At 36.1% G+C, this 23,650-nt stretch overlaps 1 protein-coding gene across 2 annotated transcripts in view; it reads left to right on the plus strand.

The window, feature by feature from the left end:
• PDLIM5 (PDZ and LIM domain 5) overlaps positions 1-23,650 on the plus strand; it is a 211,941-nt gene that overhangs the window by 118,787 nt on the left and 69,504 nt on the right. Inside the window, exons 5-10 of one of the 2 annotated variants that reach the window (XM_082653031.1) lie at positions 505-521; positions 3,694-3,708; positions 6,049-6,066; positions 6,346-6,518; positions 6,883-6,919; positions 7,462-8,616. In XM_082653031.1, the coding sequence (XP_082509157.1) occupies positions 505-521; positions 3,694-3,708; positions 6,049-6,066; positions 6,346-6,518; positions 6,883-6,919; positions 7,462-7,555 (354 nt within the window). In that variant the 3' untranslated portion in view covers positions 7,556-8,616. Of the gene's footprint in view, positions 1-504; positions 522-3,693; positions 3,709-6,048; positions 6,067-6,345; positions 6,519-6,882; positions 6,920-7,461; positions 8,617-23,650 lie in introns of those variants that run through there. The other variant, XM_082653030.1, reaches the window with a different exon arrangement.

Raw genomic sequence — 23,650 nt, forward strand, 5'->3', positions numbered from 1 at the left:
TGAATTATGCATCATTACTGAGAAATAGTTATTCATCCTAATGGTATGAAATCTAACGATTGTGTTGCTATCTTTATAATATTTCTTAATAATACTACGTTAACATTCCTATTCCTTCTTATAAGTAATAATGAACAAGGTACTTCTAAGAAATTTTTAGTCCATCTTGTACATATATGAATTTTTAGTTTTGGCTTACTGTCTTCTTTATTACTCTCCTTACTCTCCTTAGAGCAAAATGGAACTTTATATTCCAAACTGGAAAGGAGTCTATTTTACATCAAGTAGTTTAACTGATTTACCTTTTCCCTTTCCATATGCCCTTGCATTATAATGTGCCACTGCTTTCAAGAGGTAAGTCTTTCATGCATCCTTAATTAATTTTAATTTCATTGGACTGCAGTTTCTTCTAACAGCTCTTATGTGGGATTTTGAAGAACCTGGCCTTGGAAGATACAAAACATGATATGACAGTAATATTTTTAAATGCTTTTCTCTTTACAGAAAACAAAAGTGACAGAGTTAGTATCCACATTACTGGAGAGAAAATATGGTGACTTATATATGAGTAAACAGCATGAATGCCCGATTTTTGCAAAATTAGGCTAAATTTTGCAAAATAGCTGTAATTTAGAATAACCACATTTAGCCTTTTCAATAAGTTTGGTTTTGCATTGCTGTGTTGTGGTGAATTCCTTTATGGTAGTAAATAGTAGTGTTTAACTTTTATCATAAAATATATGTGGGGTTTGCTGTGTAATGGTTTAAAAGAGGTAATGTTCGGGGTAATTTGTATCAGTCAAGACTATTAGAATACAAAGATAAAGATAGAATGTAAAGCATAAACATATGTACCACTATTGAATAGTACATATAAAACTGAGTTGTTTTCCAAATTCATATCAAAACCCAATATTTCCCAGGTAAAATCTTTAAGAACCATTTCGATTTTTCAGCCAGTGTTATTGAAAGTTTGAGAACTCTGTATATGCAGTTGTGTGTCACTGGATGATAAAAATTCTGTGCACCTTGGAATTTGTTAAGAGAGTTAAGTACCAGCTTGTTAAGTGTCACAGGTAGTTGGCATAGGCATTGAAAATAACTGTGGTATAACTTCAAAACCTTGCTTTTGTGTCTGTTGGTATTGATGATAAACTGGTGATTACTAGCTTTAAAAATAGATAAAAATCACATTAGGTAAGAACTTAAATTAATTTTATGTTATGATTATTCTGAGCATGTGCTGAAATTTCCTTATCATCCTACTCTAGAGTAGAATTGGAAATATGGAATATCTATCTTAGACACACTGGAGGGATTAACTATTGAATTATTAGAGCAACTTTCTTCCAGCGTGGCTATGATCTCACTAATTGAAGAGTTTCATGTTATAGACACATAAGAATATTGCACAATGCACTAGAGAAACACCCCCAAGCCCTGATGTATTGTTTGTCTATTTAAAGTTAAATTCTGTACACAAAGATTTCCACTAGTTACTAGATTCCAGTGTAACAATTTGACTTATAAAGGGGAAAAAAATGGGACTTGGAAAAATAAATTTAAGCATTTAGGTTAAATATACATTTTTTAGAATGCAGATTAAGATTCATTAATTTTTTCATTATTACTAAGCATTGTGCTAGGTGTTTTTAAATGCAGTATGTGATTGAATTCTCAAGTGATAGAGCTAAGATTCAAGCCTAGGGTTTTTTGAAGCCAAATTTTGGTGTGTCTTGCCAAATTTTTGGTTCTGTCACCTGTTTGTGCCCTGGGCTTATTTCTGTTACTTTGAATTAGTATTTGTTTTTCATGGTTATAGACTTGAGGATAAATTGAGTGAATTGAGGCTACATGAGTGAATAATGTGCATAAACTACCGTTGGGTTTGATACTTTTTCTATGTTGAGTCGCTGGAGGATCTATTCTAACAACAAATCTGTATTTGTATAGTTTTCAGAGTGCTTTCAAATACAAAAACATACACCCTTACAAGAATTCTGAGAGATGAAGACATTGTAATCCATTTCACCATTGAGGAAAAGGAGGCTTCTTGGGGATTGCAGCTTGTCCAGGCACAGAGGAAGTGGGTGGCGTAGCTAGGGTGAAAAGCCACGTCATCTGACTTGTCACGTTGGCACAAATGCCACTGTGGTGTATGATGGGCTATTCCACTTGGGCACATTTTCTAAAATTCATGAAAATATCTGTTCAAAGTATTAAAATTGGCATCTTCAGGTTTTAACTAATCAACCCTCCGCTGGCTACCCCTTACCACATCATAGAATATTTCCCCCCAACTTCATTTTGACATAAAACTTCTTCCCTAAATTTTAAAATGTTTAAATATATATCTAAGATTTTATTCTGAGGTGATTCAGAGGAGGTTATTTTGAAAAACTGTTTCCCTACTATTTAAAATAGCAAGGCAGAGGAGAGAATGCTTTGCATTATGGTTTAGAGAAGACTAAATACCCATAAATTACTGAGATTAACTTAATCCTGCATCTCACCCCCACTCAGCAAAACTCAGCCCTTTATTGAGTTAATGAAACTGACTTTGACGTGCGGAAATACCGCTTAGCTACAATGCACAGTCTTAGTATTCAAACTGGTAGGCAGCTTTTCTCACTGTGTTTATAATGAGTAATTAGTTACTCTGACCAAACATCATTGCGGTAGGATTGATTCAACAATGCGTAGAGAAGCTGTGTAGCATTTTATACTTTCATCGTCTCTATACATAATAGAATGTGAATATATTTGTTTTTAATGATTTTATGCTTAATAGGCTGTATGAATGAATTATGTCTTTCCTCTTTAGGTGTTATTAACCTAGTTCTTTTATCATATCAAACATGCCTTTCTGGGCAATAATTAGGTTGCTGATAACACAGAACTCTGGAGTTCCTCCAAGTGAGCTCTAAACTTCCTGGAATTTGCTTCTGAATGAGGGCGGTGGTAACGATGGACAGGGGAGAGTATGAAAATTGAGTAATAGACTATTATTTATGACCCACTGCTTCATATATTTTTCATCATAATCACTTCATTTTAAAAAATAAGAGAAAAGTTTCATATAGCATATTATTCCTTTATAATGTATGGCTCAGGATAATTTATGTGAGAAGATTACACTTGCTATTAGTAATGTATACTTCTTATCTTATGTGAGACTGAAAGATTTTCTCTTAGTCTGCTCTGATTTTAAAAGTGATTCTAAAATGATCTGTTTCTATATCTGACATCTTATTTATATTTTAATCTCTGCCTTTTATTAGGAACCATGGTAGGAATTTGGATTCACTCTAAAATAAATTTTATAAAAACCTAGAAAAAAATTTTAAATAGTGAATCTTTCTTGGTATTAGTAACTTGAGACTTCAACTAGCATTAATATATAAAATATTTTTCAGTGTTTTTTGGAAACAAACAAATACAGATAAAACTGTTCTCCAAATAATAACAGTGTAACAGAATTTTGACTAACACTTGTTCATTTTTGTTTGTCTGCATTTACGTGATTATTTTGAAGCATGATGTTTGGTGTAATGTCTTCATTTTTTTGAATTTTGTTATTTCATTTTTTCTTCTTTTTTTTTTGGCCTCATCTTTGTTGCCCATCATCCTGGGAACATCACTGTCTTCTCTACTCTATCACATCTTTCTGTGTGTGTGTTATTCCTCCTTCAGTAACCCTGGCACTGTGTAAGTACCTCATCAGTGGTTTCTTTTCTAATTTTCATCATTGTCTCTCTGCAACTTTTCATCTGGCTTTCAACTTAACACCATCACCAAATTTTGTTAGTCTCTTCTCATTGCTTAGAATTTTCAAATATATTAGGAGCCTAGGAAACTTGTTTTCCATGCTAGAAAGCTAAACCTTCAGAAAGATAGATTATTATTATAGACAGTATATACTGGAGTTAGAGATATGGTTGGGGCCTCCCGTGTTTAATATTTTTTAAAATTTTGAATAAATTTGCTAATTTTGAATGTCTGTATTTTGAAATAAATTGTTTGCTCTTGATAGTTGAATTTATATTCTATCCCAAATACATTTCAAAAAATCAAATTATTGAGATTATTCCCTTCTTTAATCATAGTCATGAGAGTTTCAAAGGCAGTAAACGTTTAGAAACTTTCTATCACTTGACACAGACCTTAAGCTGTGGTGAATGTCACAAAAGAGTCTAAGACGCACTGTACTTTTCACAAGTGTGTTGTGGCTAAAAAATATTCTTAAGTGGTGACATTTTATTAATCTTGGTGTCTTAGCTTAACACTGTTTTTTTGTATTTTTATAGTCCAAACCTTTTATAGAGGATAAAACAGTCTTATAGCTGAAATTGGCACCATTTAAGAGTAAACACTTACTGACTATAGAGAAATTTAAAACTATAAGTTTAGTAGCTTAAATATAAAGTTTTTCAAGTAATTGCATAAGATAAAGTGTTGTCTGTTTGGGAATCTGCCAGAGACAGTGTATTTATGAAATAGCGTATGTCTATTATTTTGTAATTAAAGAAAATTATGTCTATTTTAAAAAGGGTTAGGAGGTTTTGTTCAATATCAGTAAAAGGTATTTTAGATATTTCACTCCTGGAATATTAAAATTTTATCATAAATAATAATTTGAATTACTATTAAAATATGCTACTAAATATACCATTAAATACTATTAAAATACTATTATTAGTATTATGTGTAAATACTATTGATTCTGTTCTTTACATATATGATGACTTGTAGTCTTAGAACATACATTGCAAATAATTTTTCTAATAATCATAAAAGAACACATTATGTTACTTTGTGTTAGTGTGGAAAGCACTTTTACATACTTTACCTACCTTATTTATTCCTCAAAACAACCCTTTAAAGTAGATGCAATCCCCATTTCTCAGGTGGTAAAAATCGAGACTTGGAGAAGTTAAATGACTTGCATAAAATACACACTGAATGGAGGATGTATGCTTAGAACTACTACCTGTCTGACTGTAAAGCTAGTGTTAACATTAATTCTACCATGTCACTGGGCAAAAACTGTTCTAGTGTACTGAGACAGTTTTTGATGGTATCCCTATTACAATGACACCAGTCACGTGGCATTCTGATAGCAATGTGATTTTTTAGCAGTGAGTTAACCTAGCAGGTGTTGCCACACACATCTGGCACTCTTAGGGTACTTTCTCTGCTGGGATCTTGTGCCACTTGTCTGCTAGTCCAGGCTCAGGTTCCTTCTTCTCTTCTGAAACGAAACTCCTAATTTAGTTTGCATTTATCCTATTTGGGGGGCGGGGTTGAGAAGGGAGGAGTATTTATAAAGTTACCTAGATCTTAGGTTAACGTGTTAATAAAATAATGTACATTGTAAATTCCGTAGTATTGGTATTTATGCTTTCTTAATAGAAAAATGAATAGTCTTAGCAAACTCAAAGTTCTTGAACTCCGTAGTTTACACATCCCTTTCACATATATTATTTCATTTAATCCTGAGAACAGTGCTACTTTATATGTGATATTCTTAAAAAACTGAGGCTCAGTGAGATTGACTAGTCAAAAGTCATAGAGCCACAATTCATATCTTGGTCTTTTGATAAATATTTTATTGGTTTCTGATAGACCACAGCTCTTTACAGCAGTGATCCTGCACCCAGCGTTATTTAGGGTTAGGGATATCTGTACACATAAATGAGAATACTGTAGAAAATAAGTTCTGACCCTTTTCAAAATTGTGTTTGGAATTGTTGGTTTAGCCTGTACTACACCATTCATGGCTTCTGGGCCCGGTGAAGAAATGATCATTTAATTTTGTGAAAGCCAACATATTTTAGCAGCATATGGGTATTTAACAGTGGTTGTGGATGTAGTCCATATCTGCTTCGTTAGCCATAAGATGAACAATACCAGTAATTTTGAATTGTTTGATTTTAATTACTGTGGACTTTGCAATTTCTTGTTATTTTCCTTCTTTTCTTATTCTTTTCTTTTCCTTTTCTTCATGTTGAAATCTCTCTTCTGCTGCCTTCTTCTGTCAATTAAAAGGAAAATCCTACCCAAACGGTAACCTTTCTGTTGAATAGCCATCTATACTATTATTTTATATTAGCATATAAGTACCTTTTTTAAAACTAATTTAAAAAAATAACCTAGTCTACTCTATTTTAGAAGGATGCTTTCTTTTTTTAAGAAAAATTGTTACTGAGTATACTTGAAAAAGCAAAATACACAAAAGGAACATTGAGGATTAAATGTATAAGTTATAAATAATATGGGAGAAGTTATTTTGTTCTTAACATAATTATAAATACTTTAATCCTTTTTTTTCCTTTTGAACCCTAGCCCACCAAGAAAACACATTATGGATCGTTATACAGAGTTTTATCACATACCTACTCACAGTGATGCCAGTAAGAAGAGACTGATTGAAGATACTGAAGACTGGCGTCCAAGGACTGGAACGACTCAGTCTCGCTCTTTCCGAATCCTCGCCCAGATCACTGGGACTGAACGTAGTAAGTGAATACCTAGGGATTCTAATGGATGAATATTTCTCTGCCACAGAGAGTGGCATTTAGACTGATGGACAGTTATTGGAAAATAGTAATTTTCCTGAGACAGTTTGCTTTTAAATTATGCCATGCATAGTGGTACTGTAAATAAGCAACCAGCTCAGGAGAGTTATATTGAAAAGTGTAGCAGTAGTAGTAGTCATAGTACTGACTATAGCGTATAGCCAATGCCAACGTGATAAGGAACTTTTTTAGCGGCTCTGTGTAACTTGACCATTTGGTATTAATCGATACAGGTAATTGCTTAAGTGATTTTAAAGTTAAAAAAAAAGCAAACTGACATTGGATATTGCTTATTTTATTTCAGTGAAAGAATCTGAAACTGATAATACAAAGAAGGCAAAGTAAGTTGTCCTTTCTTTTGGTAAATTGAATGCTTTCCTTTTATGAATGGTCTCAATTTGTGTTTTTTCCAGTGAATGGTATGGCATTTTGTCTTTGCACCTAGGAGCTAAGCTTAACTTTGATGCCTTTTGTGGGACTGAAATGTACAACTTACAGATTTTTAAATTAGTTGATGCTGTCTGGATTTTTTGTCTGTGGCTTGTTTTCTTCAGTATTGAAGTGAGTGGGCAGAAGGGTATATCTGGGGGCGCTTTGCTAACACTACAGGTGTTTGTGAATGAGTTCGTATGTTGTCTTGCAGTCGCTTTGTTTGGGGAAAAAAAATGGACGTTTCCAAGAGGGCTCTAGAGATTAATTTCTGTACTTCTAAACATGCTCTACCCTTGAAATCTTCGCTGTTAAACAAAACAGCTCTGTGAAATTAAGCTTTTGGAAGGCACGTTTTCTGCATGGTGATCTAAGTGTAGAAACCTTTTCTTTCTCTTTCTTGTGACTCTTCTATCACTCTCTTTTCTTCTTTCTTTTCTTTTTATTTCCACAGGGAAAAGACACCCCTTCACGTCTTTAGTCCCAAATACACAAAATTACGTGACTGGCACCATGAAGTTTCAGCACGCGCTCTTAACGTACAGTGATTTATGAACCTTGCCCCAAGAGCAGCCAGCACATGCCTTTTCGTTCCCTTTTTCTTTTCCTCCAACTTCATAGCAAAATCCGTTTTAAATTTGCCTTATGAAAGACAAAATAGAATCTTTTCTATACTTCTCTAACCATTTCCTGCCATTGTGAAAACAAGGAGGATGAACACGTTTTGTGCTAGTTGGTAGCTCACAAATGTTAAACCGAGAGAGCGAAGTAAGGAGCCAGATTGATTCAGTGGATTTACATCTGTTTTTATTGTTATTATAGGAGTAACCTTGGAAAAGGAATTATTTTCGTAAGTGGAATCTGGTTGGTTGGTTGAAGCAGAGGTAGATGAGCAAATAATGTCCTTGTCTAATTTGGAAAATACTTCCTTTATGTTACTGCATTTCCCAAGGTTACTTTATTATAAAGTTCATTATTACGTGATGTTCAAAGTGGGCTGTAAACGCTTCTAAGTAAGCAAATATGAGGAGGCAAGATAAAAGAGAAATGACTTTGTTAGAATAGAGTTCATTACAGATTTGGGTATTTTTGTAAAGCAGAAACTATTGAGGGTGACTGTCTGAAGAGCAGGAGGGCCCAGATTTGGCTCCCAAAAAAGGAAAGAAGAGAATTCTGCCCCTGTTTGCAATGGGAAAATAATAGTGTTCGTTTGGTTTCGTTAGTTTTAAAATCCTGTTTTCTACCAAAGCAATTATTTCTAAGCTGGTGGATGTGTTTAGGATATAGACAACTTCTAGGTATAAGCTAGTAAGTTGAAGAAAAGATAGCTTTGCTTTATTTCTAAATCAGGGGAAATGAACATAAAATAAATTGCAATATGAATGATTCTTTATGCAACATCAGAGAAATATTTTACTTAGTGATATAAACTATTATGCATTATTGCTGTTCCAAGGAAGCTCTTGTATTGGGCTTTACATGCAAGCTAAATATCTGACCAGAAATGCTTTCTGTCTTGTAATATAATGTATTATATATTAGATTAAATTCAATAATAAATGCATTTTGAAGTTTGGAAAAGTATTGTAATAAAGTTGCCTTTAACTTAGCTTTGTAGTTGTTTTCTGTTTCCTTGAAGCTAGTAACAAGCCTTTCAAGACGTACATTATCAGTTTGGTAAAATAAATAATTCTCCTGACATTTAATTTGGACAACGTTTTTAATTTTGTGAGGTTGCTAAAATGTGAGTGTGGAATATGACAAAGATCCATATTTTTTTTCCTGCATTGTTTCATTATTTTACATAACGTCTTATGTGAGTAACAGATAAGGTCAGTTAGACTGGGGCACAACATAGAATGAGGCTTTGTGTGAAAATTATTACTGAAGCATCTTTGCTTGCATTCAAGGTTCCGTTTTTATTTTTCCAGGTTTTCTTGATTTTAATGTCACTGTAAAGTAGGAAAACTGCCTGATAATTTTGAGAAACTAACATTAATTTCAGTTAGTGATTACTATTTAAAATTTGGCATGCCAGATGCATTTTTTAAAATAATTCTAGGATTTATCTATGTTCATTTTTACTATATAATATATTACGATGTCTTTCTTTTAATTATATCAGTACTTTTTCAGATGCTTCTTATGATTTTATGTTTCTGACATCAATCCCAGTTACCACTGTGTCTCTGGCCTCTGTAAGAAAATCTATTTACTTACACCAGCTTTTCCTATACCCTTTAATTCTTCATTGATCTCAAAAGATGATGCTTGAAAGAAGAATCAAATTCTCATGAAAATAAATGGTCTGGGTAGAGTAAACATGGTATTTTACACCAAGAACCAAATTTCTAGAATAACTTCGGAGTTGAGAGAAAGAAAGAGCGTTTTAGGTAAATAAAAGAGTTTTTCCTTAATAAAGACAAGAGAACGTATGTATGCATGTATGTAGAGCTTTATAACTTGAAATAGGTGCAGTTGAAAATAGGAGTTTAATGCCTTGCCTAATTAAAGATAAAATACTTGATGTCTTACTGAAAGCATAGATTTAGGTAAATGGAATGATCCACATTTGAGCATGAGGGTAAATGTTCAGCCAGGCTCGCAAAGGACATTGCATTTGACCCTGTCAGAGGAGAAATTCCTGTGCTCATTTAGCCTCCTGGGACATCTTATAGTCCAAGCTTAAAAGCTAGCCAAAACTTATAAAAACTTCTTGCAAAAATATTGTTGTAAGTCTAGTGACCTAATTTATAGCTTGTTTTTGTTTGTCTCTCTTATACAGACTTTATCACAGGCTTGTTTTTCATGTAAAATTAGAAAGTTACTCTTTAGAATTTTCAACAGTTTTTTTCGTATAATATTTTACCAGCCAGAAGATAGAATGTCTCCCACACAGTCAGTCTTTTTGCTACTTGAAAAACAATTATCTATGGAAACAGAAACCTACTCCTTTTATACATCATTATGCCCTTTAGGAAGACTCAGGTAAAAAACATCTTAGAGAGCGTGTTTAATAAAAACTGTGGTGTTAAGAAAGAGAGTAGCAGTCCCTTCTTTTATTCATTTTTTTTTCCTGAAATATAGGATGAATAGATTTCCCAAGACAAATAATTTTGCAGTAGTTGTGTTGCTGATGTGGATTTAAAACCTTATAAATTGTAAATATTCATTTGTTGCCTGCATTCATTCTTTCACATGAATAATTACTGAATGCTTAAATTCCAGGGACTGATGTGTGCTAGGGATTCAGAAGAATAGCATATCAATATATAAACAAGATAATCTAAGATAATTGTGTTATCAAGATAATAAAATAAGTTAATATAAAGGAAGTTTGGCTTAGGTAGAGTGGGATTACTTAGATTGTGTGGATTTCTGAGGAGATGACCTTAATGCCATCACCTGAGGGAGGAAAAGGGGTCAACCATGTGATGACTTGGGGTGAGTGCTCAAGGCAGAGGAAACAAATGTGGGAATCCCGAAGTGGAAAGGAGCATGGCGGGTTCACAGAACCAAAAAGACAGCGTGGCCCAAATGTGGCATGTGAAGGGAAGCGTGATCCAAAAACACAACGCTTAACACGTAGAGGCAAATAATATACGTTCCCAGTACTATCCACAGCATTTTAAATGGGAAGTTGTCTAATTATCATATCTAACCACCTTCAAGTAAAATTAGAAAATGAAGAATCGGGGAGGTTATCAACTTGCTAAATAAAGTATACCCACCTAGTTAGTGCCAGCCCTGGGCATAATGATCAACTTAATGCTTTTCCCATTGAGACCCACTGAAGTCCTAGAAATGTAGTAGATGTTGGTAACGTATTTGTAGGGAACAGAATGCCCCTTAAACACACATGAAGTCACTCAAAAACAAAACTTTCACGTGTAGAAATGTGACATACAATGCTCTCTTCATAATTTAGTGATGAATTTGACAATTTAGTCTTCTCTATAAAAACCTGTCTTGGTTTTCACATGTCACCTCAGCTCCAGCCACCCATCCCCTCCTCCAAGGCCACAGTCTCCGTGAGTAGCTGCCCACATGCAGTGAACTGAGGGTCGGGGGGAGGGTGGAGAGGAAGCCTGGTCGCTGTCAGGCCGGCTGACTGGGGAGGACCTTGCTGGCTCTGTTAGATCCTGGTTTGGACCTCAGTTGTATCCATTCTCTTCAGCGTGGGCCTTGTCTTCACCTTCTCATCATTCTCTCCGTCTGGGACACTTCTCATCCCTTCTCCTACATTTTGAAACCAGATCACAGACACTATTTAGGGAGATCATTAAAGTGAAAGATCAGTTTAGGGTAGCCTGAAACGTGTATGGAAGTCAAAAGAAAGACACTTTTCTTTCTCTCGAGTAAAGGATGTTTGTCGATTCCATCAGAAGCACCCTGGGAGTAACGAGTAGGTAAAGGTATTTCTATTATAAATAACTTTTGTTTCCTACCTTGGTGTTTGTAGGGTTTTGTTCTTTATCTTTGCAATAAAGCAAGTGTACTGGCAAAAAAAAAATGAAAGAAAAAAGAAAGAAATCAAATATAATCAGGGCTCTATGAATGAATGAATGAATGAAAGAAGAAGCTTCAAGACAGAAAATTAAGATTAACTCTGAACAAATGTGATAAGATCTTGTAACTGGTGAGTGGCAGGATAAGTTTTGTAGCAGTAATTTTCCATATGCCATTTTTAGAATCACACGTGTTAATCATTTAATGGGTCATGTAATACGTTTTATTTGAGCACCTCTGCCATTTCCTTCACATCTTTAAAAGTCTACCTCTAGTTCTTCTCTCCTGCGGGAGACGCTGCTGCTGAACGGCCTTTGGAAATGTGTAAGGGGATATTACAGATCTTACAGAGTCAGGAGGGTGCTACTGGGGGACCAGGGGGACCAGCCGTCTTGCAGTGCTCTGAGTAATCCCATGGGATCGAGCGTCATCCGCCCGAACGGCCAGTGCTGGGCCCCAGAGAATGCGGGCCAAGCGCAGATGCTCCCTCATCCCAGCTCCCCTGCTGCCTACTGAGCCCGTCGCCTGCACATCCTTTCCCGCAGCACCCCACCCCCAACCCCACCCCAACACCTACCCCAACCCCACCCCTAGCCCCAGCCCTGCCCCCAGCCCCAGCCCCACGGCGGAAAGAGCCTCACTTCTGAAGTAGCAGTTGTGCCGTTTTTACCACTCCCTGGCGCCTCCGTTTCTAATTTGTACCGTGGATACTTGTCTGCATGTCCTAAATCTCCCAACTAGAGTACGAGCTCCTTGAATACCAGAGTCTCCGTGTAATATAAATTGGGAGGAAAAGGCATTCTGACAGGCATGCTACTTCTTTCTAGACGTTTATACACAAAGAGATATGTAAATATACCATAAAAATATAAATATTTATGTATGTAAATACAGTTGCCCCCTGAACACAGTGGGGGTTAGGGGCGCCAACCCCCGTACAGTCAAAAATCCACATGTAACTTTATAGTCGGCCCTCCCTCTCTGTGGTTCCACACGCGTGGATTCAACCAAGCATGGATTGTGTAATACTATAGTACGCATTTAGTGAAAAAAATCCACGTATGAATGGACCAGTGCAGTTCAAACCCGTGTTCTTCAAGGGTCAGCTGTATATAAATATACAAATTCAGTTTGAAGGTGGGTGTTAGGAGTGTAAGCTTCATGTCTAGTGAACTACTTCTTAAGTTACAAATATCCTATATTAGTCAGCTGAGGCTGCCATAACAAGATACCCAAACTTGATGGCTTAAACAACAGAAATTTATTTTCTCCCAGCCCTAGAAGCTAGACGTCTAAGACCGAGGTGCTCGCAGGGGTAGGTTTCTGGTGAGGCCTGTCTGGCTTGCAGGTGGCCACATTCTCGCTGTGTCCTCACATGGCCTTCCCTCCAAGAGCTCTGGTGTCTATCTGTTCCCCTCCTTCAAGGACACCAGTCATTTTGGATTAGGGCCTCAACCGTTATGACCTCATTTAACCTTGATTACCTCTTTATAAGCCCTGTCTCAAAAATACTATTGCATTAAGGGTTAGGGCTTCAACATGCATCTGGGGGAGGGACACAATTCAGTCCACAATACACACCAGCTACCGTTCTGTATTAATATTCATTTTGGCCAATGAGCATTTAAGAAAAAGTTATTCTGCAGTAGAGTCACTGACTTAGACCTAGTTGAAAGTAGCATTGTTACCTCTGTTGTGGTGCGTCCTTTTCTAATTTGGTGACAGGTATTTGTCTCCATGTCCTGTATACTTAACTAGAGTATAAGCTTTTTTAACACAAGTTGTTGTAGTCTTCACCACCCCCCACCCCCATATTTGGTTCTAATTAGCACTTACTAATGGTACCAACTGTATATAATTGCATATTTCTCCAATTCCCTAATTGTTAAATTTTAGGGAGATTGTTTACAATATGGTCTATGTAACTTTTAATCTAATAAAAAGTCAACATAAGGTCAAAATTTCATAAAAATATCAAGGCATTAATATCTATACTGAAGGTAAAGTAGAATCATACCTAAGCTGCTTGAAAGGAGAACTGTGCTCTGGACAATCTAACTGGCAAAAGTTGATGCTTTTCCCTTGGTATTATCTGTTGAGTAGTCGTGCAAGGTATTTTTTTTTTTAAATTAAATGAACGTTTGTTCCTTAATCCATCTTCCTTTGTGTTTTTGGTCTGTTTTGACACGAATAGCTCAGTGACTCCTGTGAGGTGACAATACCTGACTAATTTTAGAAACAGGCAAATGAAATGCTTAGTACTGTGATTGGAACAACCAACAGAAATTTTTATCATTACTAAGGAAACATTTAAAGTTAAGAGTCTAATCTAAAATATTGATTAAAAATAAACAGCTGTTCCTGCAGCTTGTAGACCCTCAGGCTTAGAGTCATTTGGAGTTGGCTGGACTATGAAAACGCTGAAAGTTACAGCTGCTGACCCATCCAAGAGAACATAGAACCCCTGGCCTGATTGGATGGATTTTCCTACCAGCATTGATGAGACCCATTCTACAATCTTCTTAACTGGTGAGTCATCCACAAGAGGGCAGAGAGCAGAAGCAAGAAGAACTACAATCCTGCAGCCTGTGGAACAGAAACCACATTCACAGAAAGATAGACAAGATGAAAAGGCAGAGGGCTATGTACCAGATGAAGGAACAAGATAAAACCCCAGAAAAACAACTAAATGAAGTGGAGATAGGCAACCTTCCAGAAAAAGAATTCAGAATAATGAGAGTGAAGATGATCCAGGACCTCGGAAAAAGAATGGAGGCAAAGATCGAGAAGATGCAAGAAATGTTTAACAAACATCTAGAAGAATTAAAGAACAAACAAACAGAGATGAACAACACAACAACTGAAATGAAAACTACACTAGAAGGAATCAATAGCAGAATAACTGAGGCAGAAGAATGGATAAGTGACCTGGAAGACAGAATGGTGGAATTCACTACTGCGAAACAGAATAAAGAAAAAAGAATGAAAAGAATTGAAGACGGGGCTTCCCTGGTGGCGCAGTGGTTGAGAGTCTGCCTGCCGATGCAGGGGACACGGGTTCGTGCCCTGGTCTGGGAGGATCCCACATGCCGTGGAGCGGCTGGGCCCGTGAGCCATGGCCGCTGAGCCTGCACATCTGGAGCCTGTGCTCTGCAACGGGAGAGGCCACAACAGTGAAAGGCCTGCATACAGCAAAAAAAAAAAAAAAAAGGAAGACAGCCTAAGAGACCTCTGGGACAACATTAAACGCAACAACATTCACATTATAGGGGTCCCAGAAGGAGAAGAGAGAGAGAAAGGACCAGAGAAAATATTTGAAGAGATGAGAGTCGAAAACTTCCCTAACATGGGAAAGGAAATAGCCACCAAAGTCCAGGAACCGCAGCAAGTCCCATACAGGATAAACCCAAGGAGAAACATGGGGAGACACATAGCAATCAAATTGGCAAAAATTAAAGAAAAAGAAAAATTACTGAAAGCAGCAAGGGAAAACCGAAAAATAACATACAAGGGAACTCCCATAAGGTTAACAGCTGATTTCTCAGCAGAAACTCTACAAGTCAGAAGGGAGTGGCATGATATACTTAAAGTGATGAAAGGGAAGAACCTACAACCAAAATTACTCTACCTGGCAAGGATCTCATTCAGATTTCATGGAGAAATCAAAAGCTTTACAGACAAGCAAAAGCTAAGAGAATTCAGCACCACCAAACCAGCTCTACAACAAATGCTAAAGGAACTTCTCTAAGTGGGAAACACAGGAGAAGAAAAGGACCTACAAAAACAAACCCAAAAGAATTAAGAAAATGGTCATAGGAACATACATATCGATAATTAGCTTAAACGTGAATGGATTAAATGCTCCAACCAAAAGACACAGGCTTGCTGAATGGATACAAAAACAGGATCCATATATATGCTGTCTACAAGAGACCCCCTTCAGACCTAGGGACACATTCAGACTGAAAGTGAGGGGATGGGAAAAGATATTCCATGCAAATGGAAATCAAAAGAAAGCTGGAGTAGCTATACTCTTATTAGATAAAATAGACTTTAAATAAAGACTGTTACAAGAGACAAGGAAGGACACTACATAATGATCAAGGGATCAATCGAAGAAGATATAACAATTATAAATATATATGCACCCAACATGGGAGCACCTCAATACATAAGACAACTGCTAACAGCTATAAAAGAGGAAATAGACAGTAACACAGTAATAGTGGGGGACTTTAACACCTCACTTACACCAATGGACAGATCATCGAAAATGAAAATAAATAAGGAAACAGAAACTTTAAATGACACAATAGACCAGATAGATTTAATTGATATTTATAGGACATTCCATCCAAAAACAGCAGATTACACTTTCTTCTCTAGTGCGCAAGGAACATTCTCCAGGATAGATCACATCGTGGGTCACAAATCAAGCCTCAGTAAATTTAGGAAAATTGAAATCATATCAAGCATCTTTTCTGACCACAATGCTATGAGATTAGAAATGAATTATAGGGAAAAAAGTGTAAAAAACACAAACACATGGAGGCTAAACAATACATTCCTAAATAACCAAGAGATCACTGAAGAAATCAAAGAGGAAATCAAAAACTACCTAGAGACAAATGACAATGAAAACACGACAATCCAAAACCTGTGGGATGCAGCAAAAGCAGTTCTAAGAGGGAAGTTTATTGCTATACAAGCCTACCTCAATAAACAAGAAAAATCTCAAAACAATCTAACCTTACACCTAAAGGAACTAGAGAAAGAAGAACAAACAAAACCCAAAGTTAGCAGAAGGAAAGAAATCATAAAGATCAGGTCAGAAATAAATGAAATAGAAACAAAGAAAACAATACCAAAGATCAATAAAACCAAAAGCAGGTTCTTTGAGAAGATAATCAGAATTGATAAACCTTTAGCCAGACTCATCAAGAAAAAGAAGGAGAGGACTCAAATCAATAAAAGTAGAAATGAAAATGGAGAAATTAGAACAGACACATCAGAAATACAAAGCATCCTAAGAGACTACTACAAGCAACTCTATGCCAATAAAATGGACAACCTGGAAGAAATGGACAAATTCTTAGAAAGGTATAAGCTTCCAAGACTGAATCAGGAAGAAACAGAAAATATGAACAGACCAATCACAAGTAATGAAATTGAAACTGTGATTAAACATCTTCCAACAAACAAAAGTCCAGGACCAGATGGCTTCACAGGTGAATTCTATCAAATATTTAGAGAAGAGCTAACACCCAGCCTTCTCAAACTCTTCCAGGGCTTCCCTAGTGGCGCAGTGGTTGGGAGTCCACCTGCCGATGCAGGGGACACAGGTTTGTGCCCCGGTCTGGGAAGATCCCACATGCCGCGGAGCGGCTGGGCCCATGAGCCACGGCCGCTGAGCCTGTGCTTCCGGAGCCTGTGCTCCGCAATGGGAGAGGCCACAACAGTGAGAGGCCTGCGTACTGCCAAAAAAAAAAAAAAGGAAAAAAACTCTTCCAGAAAATTGCAGAGAAAGGAACACTCCCAAACTCATTCTTTGAGGCCACCAACACCCTGATACCAAAACCAGACAAAGATACTACAAAAAAAGAAAATTACAGACCAATATCACTGATGAACATAGATGCAAAAGTCCTCAACAAAATACTAGCAAACAGAATCCAACAACATAATAAAAGGATCATACACCATGATCCAGTGGGATTTATCCCAGGGATGCAAGGATTCTTCAATATTCACAAATCATTCAATGTGATACACCATATTAACAAATTGAAGAATGAAAACCATATGATCATCTCAATAGATGCAGAACAAGCTTTTGACAAAATTCAACACCCATTTATGATAAAAACTCTCCAGAAAGTGGGCATAGAGGGAACCTACCTCAACATGATAAAGGCCATATATGACAAACCCACAGCAAACATCGTTCTCAATGGGGAAAAACTGAAAGCATTTCCTCTAAGATCAAGAACGAGACTAGGATATCCACTCTCACCACTATTATTCAACATAGTTTTGGAAGTCCTAGCCACGGCAATCAGAGAAGTAAAAGAAATAAAAGGAATACACATTGGAAAAGAAGAAGTAAAACTGTCACTGTGTGCCAATGACATGATACTATACATAGAGAATCCTAAAAGTGCCACCAGAAAACTACTAGAGCTAATCAATGAATTTGGTAAAGTTGCAGGATACTAAATTAATGCACAGTAATGTCTTTCATTCCTATACACTAATGATGAAAAATCTGAAAGAAAAATTATGGAAACACTCCCATTTACTATTGCAACAAAAAGAATAAAAGACCTAGGAATAAACCTACCTAGGGAGACAAAAGACCTGTATGCAGAAAACAATAAGACACTGATGAAAGAAATTAAAGATGATACAAACAGATGGAGAGATATACCATGTTCTTGGATTGGAAGAATCAATATTGTGAAAATGACTGTACTATCCAAAGCAATCTACTGATTCAATGTAATCCCTATCAAATTACCAATGGCATTTTTTACAGAACTAGAACAAATCATCTTAAAACTTGTATGGAGACACAAAAGACCCCGAATAGCCAAAGCAGTCTTGAGGGAAAAAAACGGAGCTGGAGGAATCAGACTCCCTGACTTCAGACTATACTACAAAGCTATAGTAATCAAGAAAATATGGTACTGGCACAAAAACAGAAACACAGATCAATGGAACAAGATAGAAAGCCCAGAGATAATCCCATGCACCTATGGTCAACTAATCTATGACAAAGGAGGCAGGGATATACAATGGAGAAAAGACAGTCTCTTCAATAAGTGGTACTGGGAAAACTGGACAGCTACATGTAAAGGAATGAAATTAGAACACTCCCTAACACCATACACAACTCAAAATGGATTCGAGACCTAAATGTAAGACCAGACACTATAAAACTCTTAGAGGAAAACATAGGAAGAACACTCTTTGACATAAATCACAGCAAGATCTTTTTTGATCCACCTCCTAGAGTAATGGAAATAAAACCAAAAATAAATGGGACCTAATGAAACTTCAAAGCTTTTGCACAGCAAAGGAAACAATAAACAAGACAAAAAGACAGCCCTCAGAATGGGAGAAAATATTTGCAAATGAATCAACGGACAGAGGATTAATCTCCAAAATATATAAACAGCTCATGCAGCTCAATATTAAAAAAACAAACAACCCAATGCAAAATGGGCAGAAGACCTAAATAGACATTTCTCCAAAGAAGACATACAGATGGCCAAGAAGCACATGAAAAGTGTCCAACATCACTAATTCTTAGAGAAATGCAAATCAAAACTACAATGAGGTATCACCTCTCACCAGTTAGAATGGGCATCATCAGAAAATCTACAAACAACAAATGCTGGAGAGGGTGTGGAGAAAAGGGAACCCTCTTGCACTGTTGGTCGGAATGTAAATTGATACAGCCACTTTGGAGAACAGTATGGAGGTTCCTTAAAAAATTGAAAATAGAATTACCATATGATCCAGCAATCCCACTACCCAGAGAAAACCATAATTCAAAAAGACACATGCACCCCAATGTTCATTGCAGCACTATTTACAATAGCCAGGTCATGGAAGCAAGCTAAATGCCCATCGCCAGGCAAATGGATAAAGAAGGTGTGGTACATATATACAATGGAATATTACTCAGCCATAAAAAGGAACGAAATTGAGTCATTTGTTGAGACGTGGATGGATCTAGGACTGTCATACAGAGTGAAGTAAGTCAGAAAGAGAAAAACAAATATATTAACGCATGTATGTGGAACCTAGAAAAATGGTGCAGATGAAGTGGTTTGCAGGGCAGAAGTTGAGACACAGATGTAGAGAACAAACGTATGGACACCAAGGAGGGAAAACTGCAGTGGGGTGGGGATGGTGGTGTGCTGTATTGGGCGATTGGGATTGACACGTATACACTGATGTGTATAAAACTGATGACTAGGGCTTCCCTGGTGGCGCAGTGGTTGAGAGTCCGCCTGCTGCTGCAGGGAATACGGGTTCGTGTCCCAGTCCGGGAAGATCCCACATGCTGCGGCGCGGCTGGGCCCATGAGCCGTGCATGGTGGCTGAGCCTGTGTGTCTGGAACCTGTGCTCTGCAATGGGAGAGGCCACAACAGTGAGAGGCCCGCGTACCACACACACACACAAAAAAACCTGATGACTATTAAGAACCTGCAGTATAGAAAAACAAACAAACAAATAATACTAAACTTTCTTTGGGTTATTTCTATGGAAATATGTTAATATAAATGTTTCAGACATTACACCAAATTTCTAAAAATCTTAAGAAAAAAAAGAAACAGCTGCCATATTATTAGTTAGATATTAGTACTGAAAGCTGATAGTAATATGTGGCCTACCAGTATAGAGAATTATGGGATGCCATAGAAAATTTCATTTAAAAATAAGTCTTTTAAAAGCATATATACCTAAAATATATCATTATGCCAAGCACCATACAATTTATTTTAAGTTAAAGTGTGATTTTCTTGAGCTCACTATTTTCTCAGTTTCTATTTTCTATAGTACAATATTTATCTAATAGGCAGTTTCAAATTTTTTATGCTTGTATAGGCTTATATAAAGCAGCATTTTAGTTTAGCAAAAAGATGCCTAAAATTATCATGATCAAAACATACTTTTATTAGTCTTTCTTTTCTCTCGTTCAAGGAATGGTGGGTTCTGATTTTTCACATATTATGATTAAGAATTATAATGTATGATGTGCTTTCCCAGTTTTCAAAGACTTAAAATATAATCCTCAAGGGAGGAGTGACTGCCTTTCCCTTTAGTTGGAAAACAGTACAAACTCCAGTCACAAGTTACATTACCCAAAACTGAAGCAGTTATAGAAAAAAAACTATCCTCTTCTAGGCTGTCCACTGGCACTAACTAATGTCCACGCGATTTGCAGCTGAAGGCCATCGGTACAGATGTTAAGTTGCTTCTTGAACAGAATCTTATTGCCTTTGTACATTCATTGAAAGTTTAGAAAGCTACGTAAGTGCTTCCAAACACTCTTTTTACAGCAAGGTTTTAAACATTTTAGCTTGTTCACAGATATTCACAGGATCCACATAAAATAGATGAATGAAGAAACACAGTTTGCTGACCTGCCATGTCTTCATTATTGCTGTTTCACAAATATACTGGACTCGTGTTGCCTATCCTTATTAGGACACATGTCATTTGAGTAAATTACCTAAAGCTCTCCTCTGTAAGCTATGCAGAGAAATCAGGAATCATTCCCTAGGCTCATATTCTCACATATCTTCATGAGGTAGGAATTAACAGTCAGATTTGCCCCCCAACACAGAATACCAAGGCTTTCACAGCATAGTCTACTTTTAAAAAGTAAAAATAAAACATTTACAGCTAGATAGAATCACTTAGCCTATATTATCACATGCATTCCTGCAAAGTATTTCACCAACCTGGAAAAAAGACCACAGGTTCAAAAACATGGGTATATAACCAAACAATAATTATTGTCTGTTGCAAAATATGGTATTTGTAATTTATCTCCTTTCATTTTCTACTGTTGGATTACACTGTCCTAGGCTAATACTGGTTTGGTAACTATAATGTAAAGGTCGCCATCTATTGAACATTAGTAATTACTACACTTGAATTTCTTGTGGGAAAAGTACTTATAAAATGATTGAAGCGAGAAACATAGTTCCTATCTACTCTGTATTTTCAGACACAAATTGTTTAATTCTCTGTTTAATTATGGAATTACTTGGGTACTTTTCCCAAATTAAACTGGGAAGACTAGCATTTATGAAGTTTTTTTCATAAAAATCAATATTCATAATAAGCAAAAATTGACTTTCATAGTCCAGAATATGCACTGAGTTCTTTGGAAGTTTTATCAGGCCAGCAGTGCTTCTCTTATGATGCTGTTTGAATAAATTCTTTTCTCTTCACCTTTAGAGAGGTACATTTAACAACAAAATTACTTTATTGAATTAAACCAGAAAAAAGGAACTTATTTTCTTAACTAATACTCAATATTGCAGATACCTCCTGCAGCTTACTTTTTTAATTCAAAAGAAATTACAGCTTAAAATGATTAACTAGGGGTAATGATAATAGACAGTCTTCCCCATGGTGGAAGGCTTAATTTTCTATCTTTTCCCACTATTCAGTTTTACGTATTTCAGTCATGTTGAAAATTTCAGAAGCCCCAGTTTTTCTACCTTTATGTGAAGGTGTGTTTATTATGATGGTATGATTTTATAAAAGAAAATTGAAATAGTATATTACATAGTGTAGCATAAAGCATATGACAGGTATGGACATCTAGACGTCCTAATTTTCTTCTTAGTCAAGTTAAAGAACTCTATTTTCAAATTACATTAATCTTAAAAGCGGTCTCAATTGTCCATGTTTTCTCTTTTGTATTTCTCTATTTTTATATCTATTAACAGTTGTACATTGAGTGCTGCTTTGTCCAACTTAGATATAGGCGTTCATCTCCCAGGTTCACCTAATCAATTACTTATGAAGAGTCTGTATTCATTTCTTTGAACAGAAGAATATGTTAAAGCTAGGATAACACCTCATCAATTTTTGAGTTAGTGGTACCTATGTATTTTATCTTTTCACATACTTTATCCCAATATGCTCATAAATATCCTTGTAATTCGTGGATAGGAAAAATATTTGAGGATAAATTTCTGAAAGATTCTAATGGCTTCAGGCAGTTGTATATCACTGTTTAGGTAATGGGTGAACATGAGGTTTTAATACAAAGAAGTGAAACTTTTAAACAAACTTGGTGTACTCAAACTTATCCTTTGCTTACAGCAATGGAATCAAATATCTCTTGTTAAAATCAGCAAATCTCTTAGCAGTGATACTAGCAGGGATATTGAAGCAGTACCACATGCATGTTAAGAAAATATACATACACATAACAGTCATTTAAGTGTAAAAGATAAAAACAACCTGGCAACGTTAATTAAAGAGATAAAAAAAAGTTTAAAAAAAAAGGTATGTCAAGGATTATTAAAATAATAAATGCTGGTTGTTGAAAGATCTTAACAAGCAAACAAAAGTCACTCAAACCCAGAGATAAATACTGAAGAAGTTTAGGTTTATTTACCTTCTGGAGGAAATTGAAGCCCCAGGTAGAAAGTTGTTCTTAATGAGCTCCCTGGAGTCTCTTTTTCTCAATGATTTATAGCGTAAGTATTTAGAGAACTTACAGATGAGATTTGCGAAGTAACACAATTTTTCTTTTTTTAAGTCTGGAGAATGGGTAAGTAGAAGACTGGGAACAGGAAATATAGTGCTGATTTTCAAAAAGAAAAAAGGTCAGCTTCTAAACTATAAACTAATTTGAACTTGAGGTCACCTGAAAAAAAGTCTAGAAGGCATTCTTAAAAGCCAGCTAGTGAGCACTGAGAAAAGGAGGGCAGGATTGCCAAGACCGAGAATTAAGTTCTCAAGAAACAGATCACCCAACTAACACACTTTGGATAGATTGGAGGAAATGTTAATTTTAACAGATTATCAAAGAAAAACTTTTCAGATCCCATTTAATTTAATAATAAAATGAGGCTAATGATTATCAAGTTTTTAGATTCATAACAGATTGAAGGAGTTTAACCAAAGGCTGTTGTTTAAAGATGAATCAGCGCCTTGGATGAGGACCTCTACGGCTTACTGCCTAAATTTGTGGGTGACATGAAGCAGGGAGGTATATCATTCATGTTTCATAACCAGATCCTCCTTCAAAAATATATTGGGCATGTAGGAAAATGGACCAAATCTAGTTTAAAATAAATGGAAGAAATTTCATATGGTTTATGTGCAGTTTGGATCACATCATTTGCTCTTCTGGGACATATGCAGGGGTGGGGTTGGGATACGGTTAACAAAAACTAATACTTGAAAAACTAGGGGTTTTAGAAGAAAATGAACCCAGTATGAGTTTGTCATGTCATATGGCCTCTAAAATTATAAGGCAAGTCATAGTTCTGTTCTGTGCTAGTAAACGTTAACGTGGCATATTGTGTTTTATCTGTGGCATTGACCTCTGACAATTATATAGATAATCCCAAGAAAATCAACTGGAACATCA

The sequence above is a fragment of the Grampus griseus genome (genome assembly GCF_964374135.1).
Source record: "Grampus griseus genome assembly, chromosome: 4".
NCBI lineage: Eukaryota > Metazoa > Chordata > Mammalia > Artiodactyla > Delphinidae > Grampus > Grampus griseus.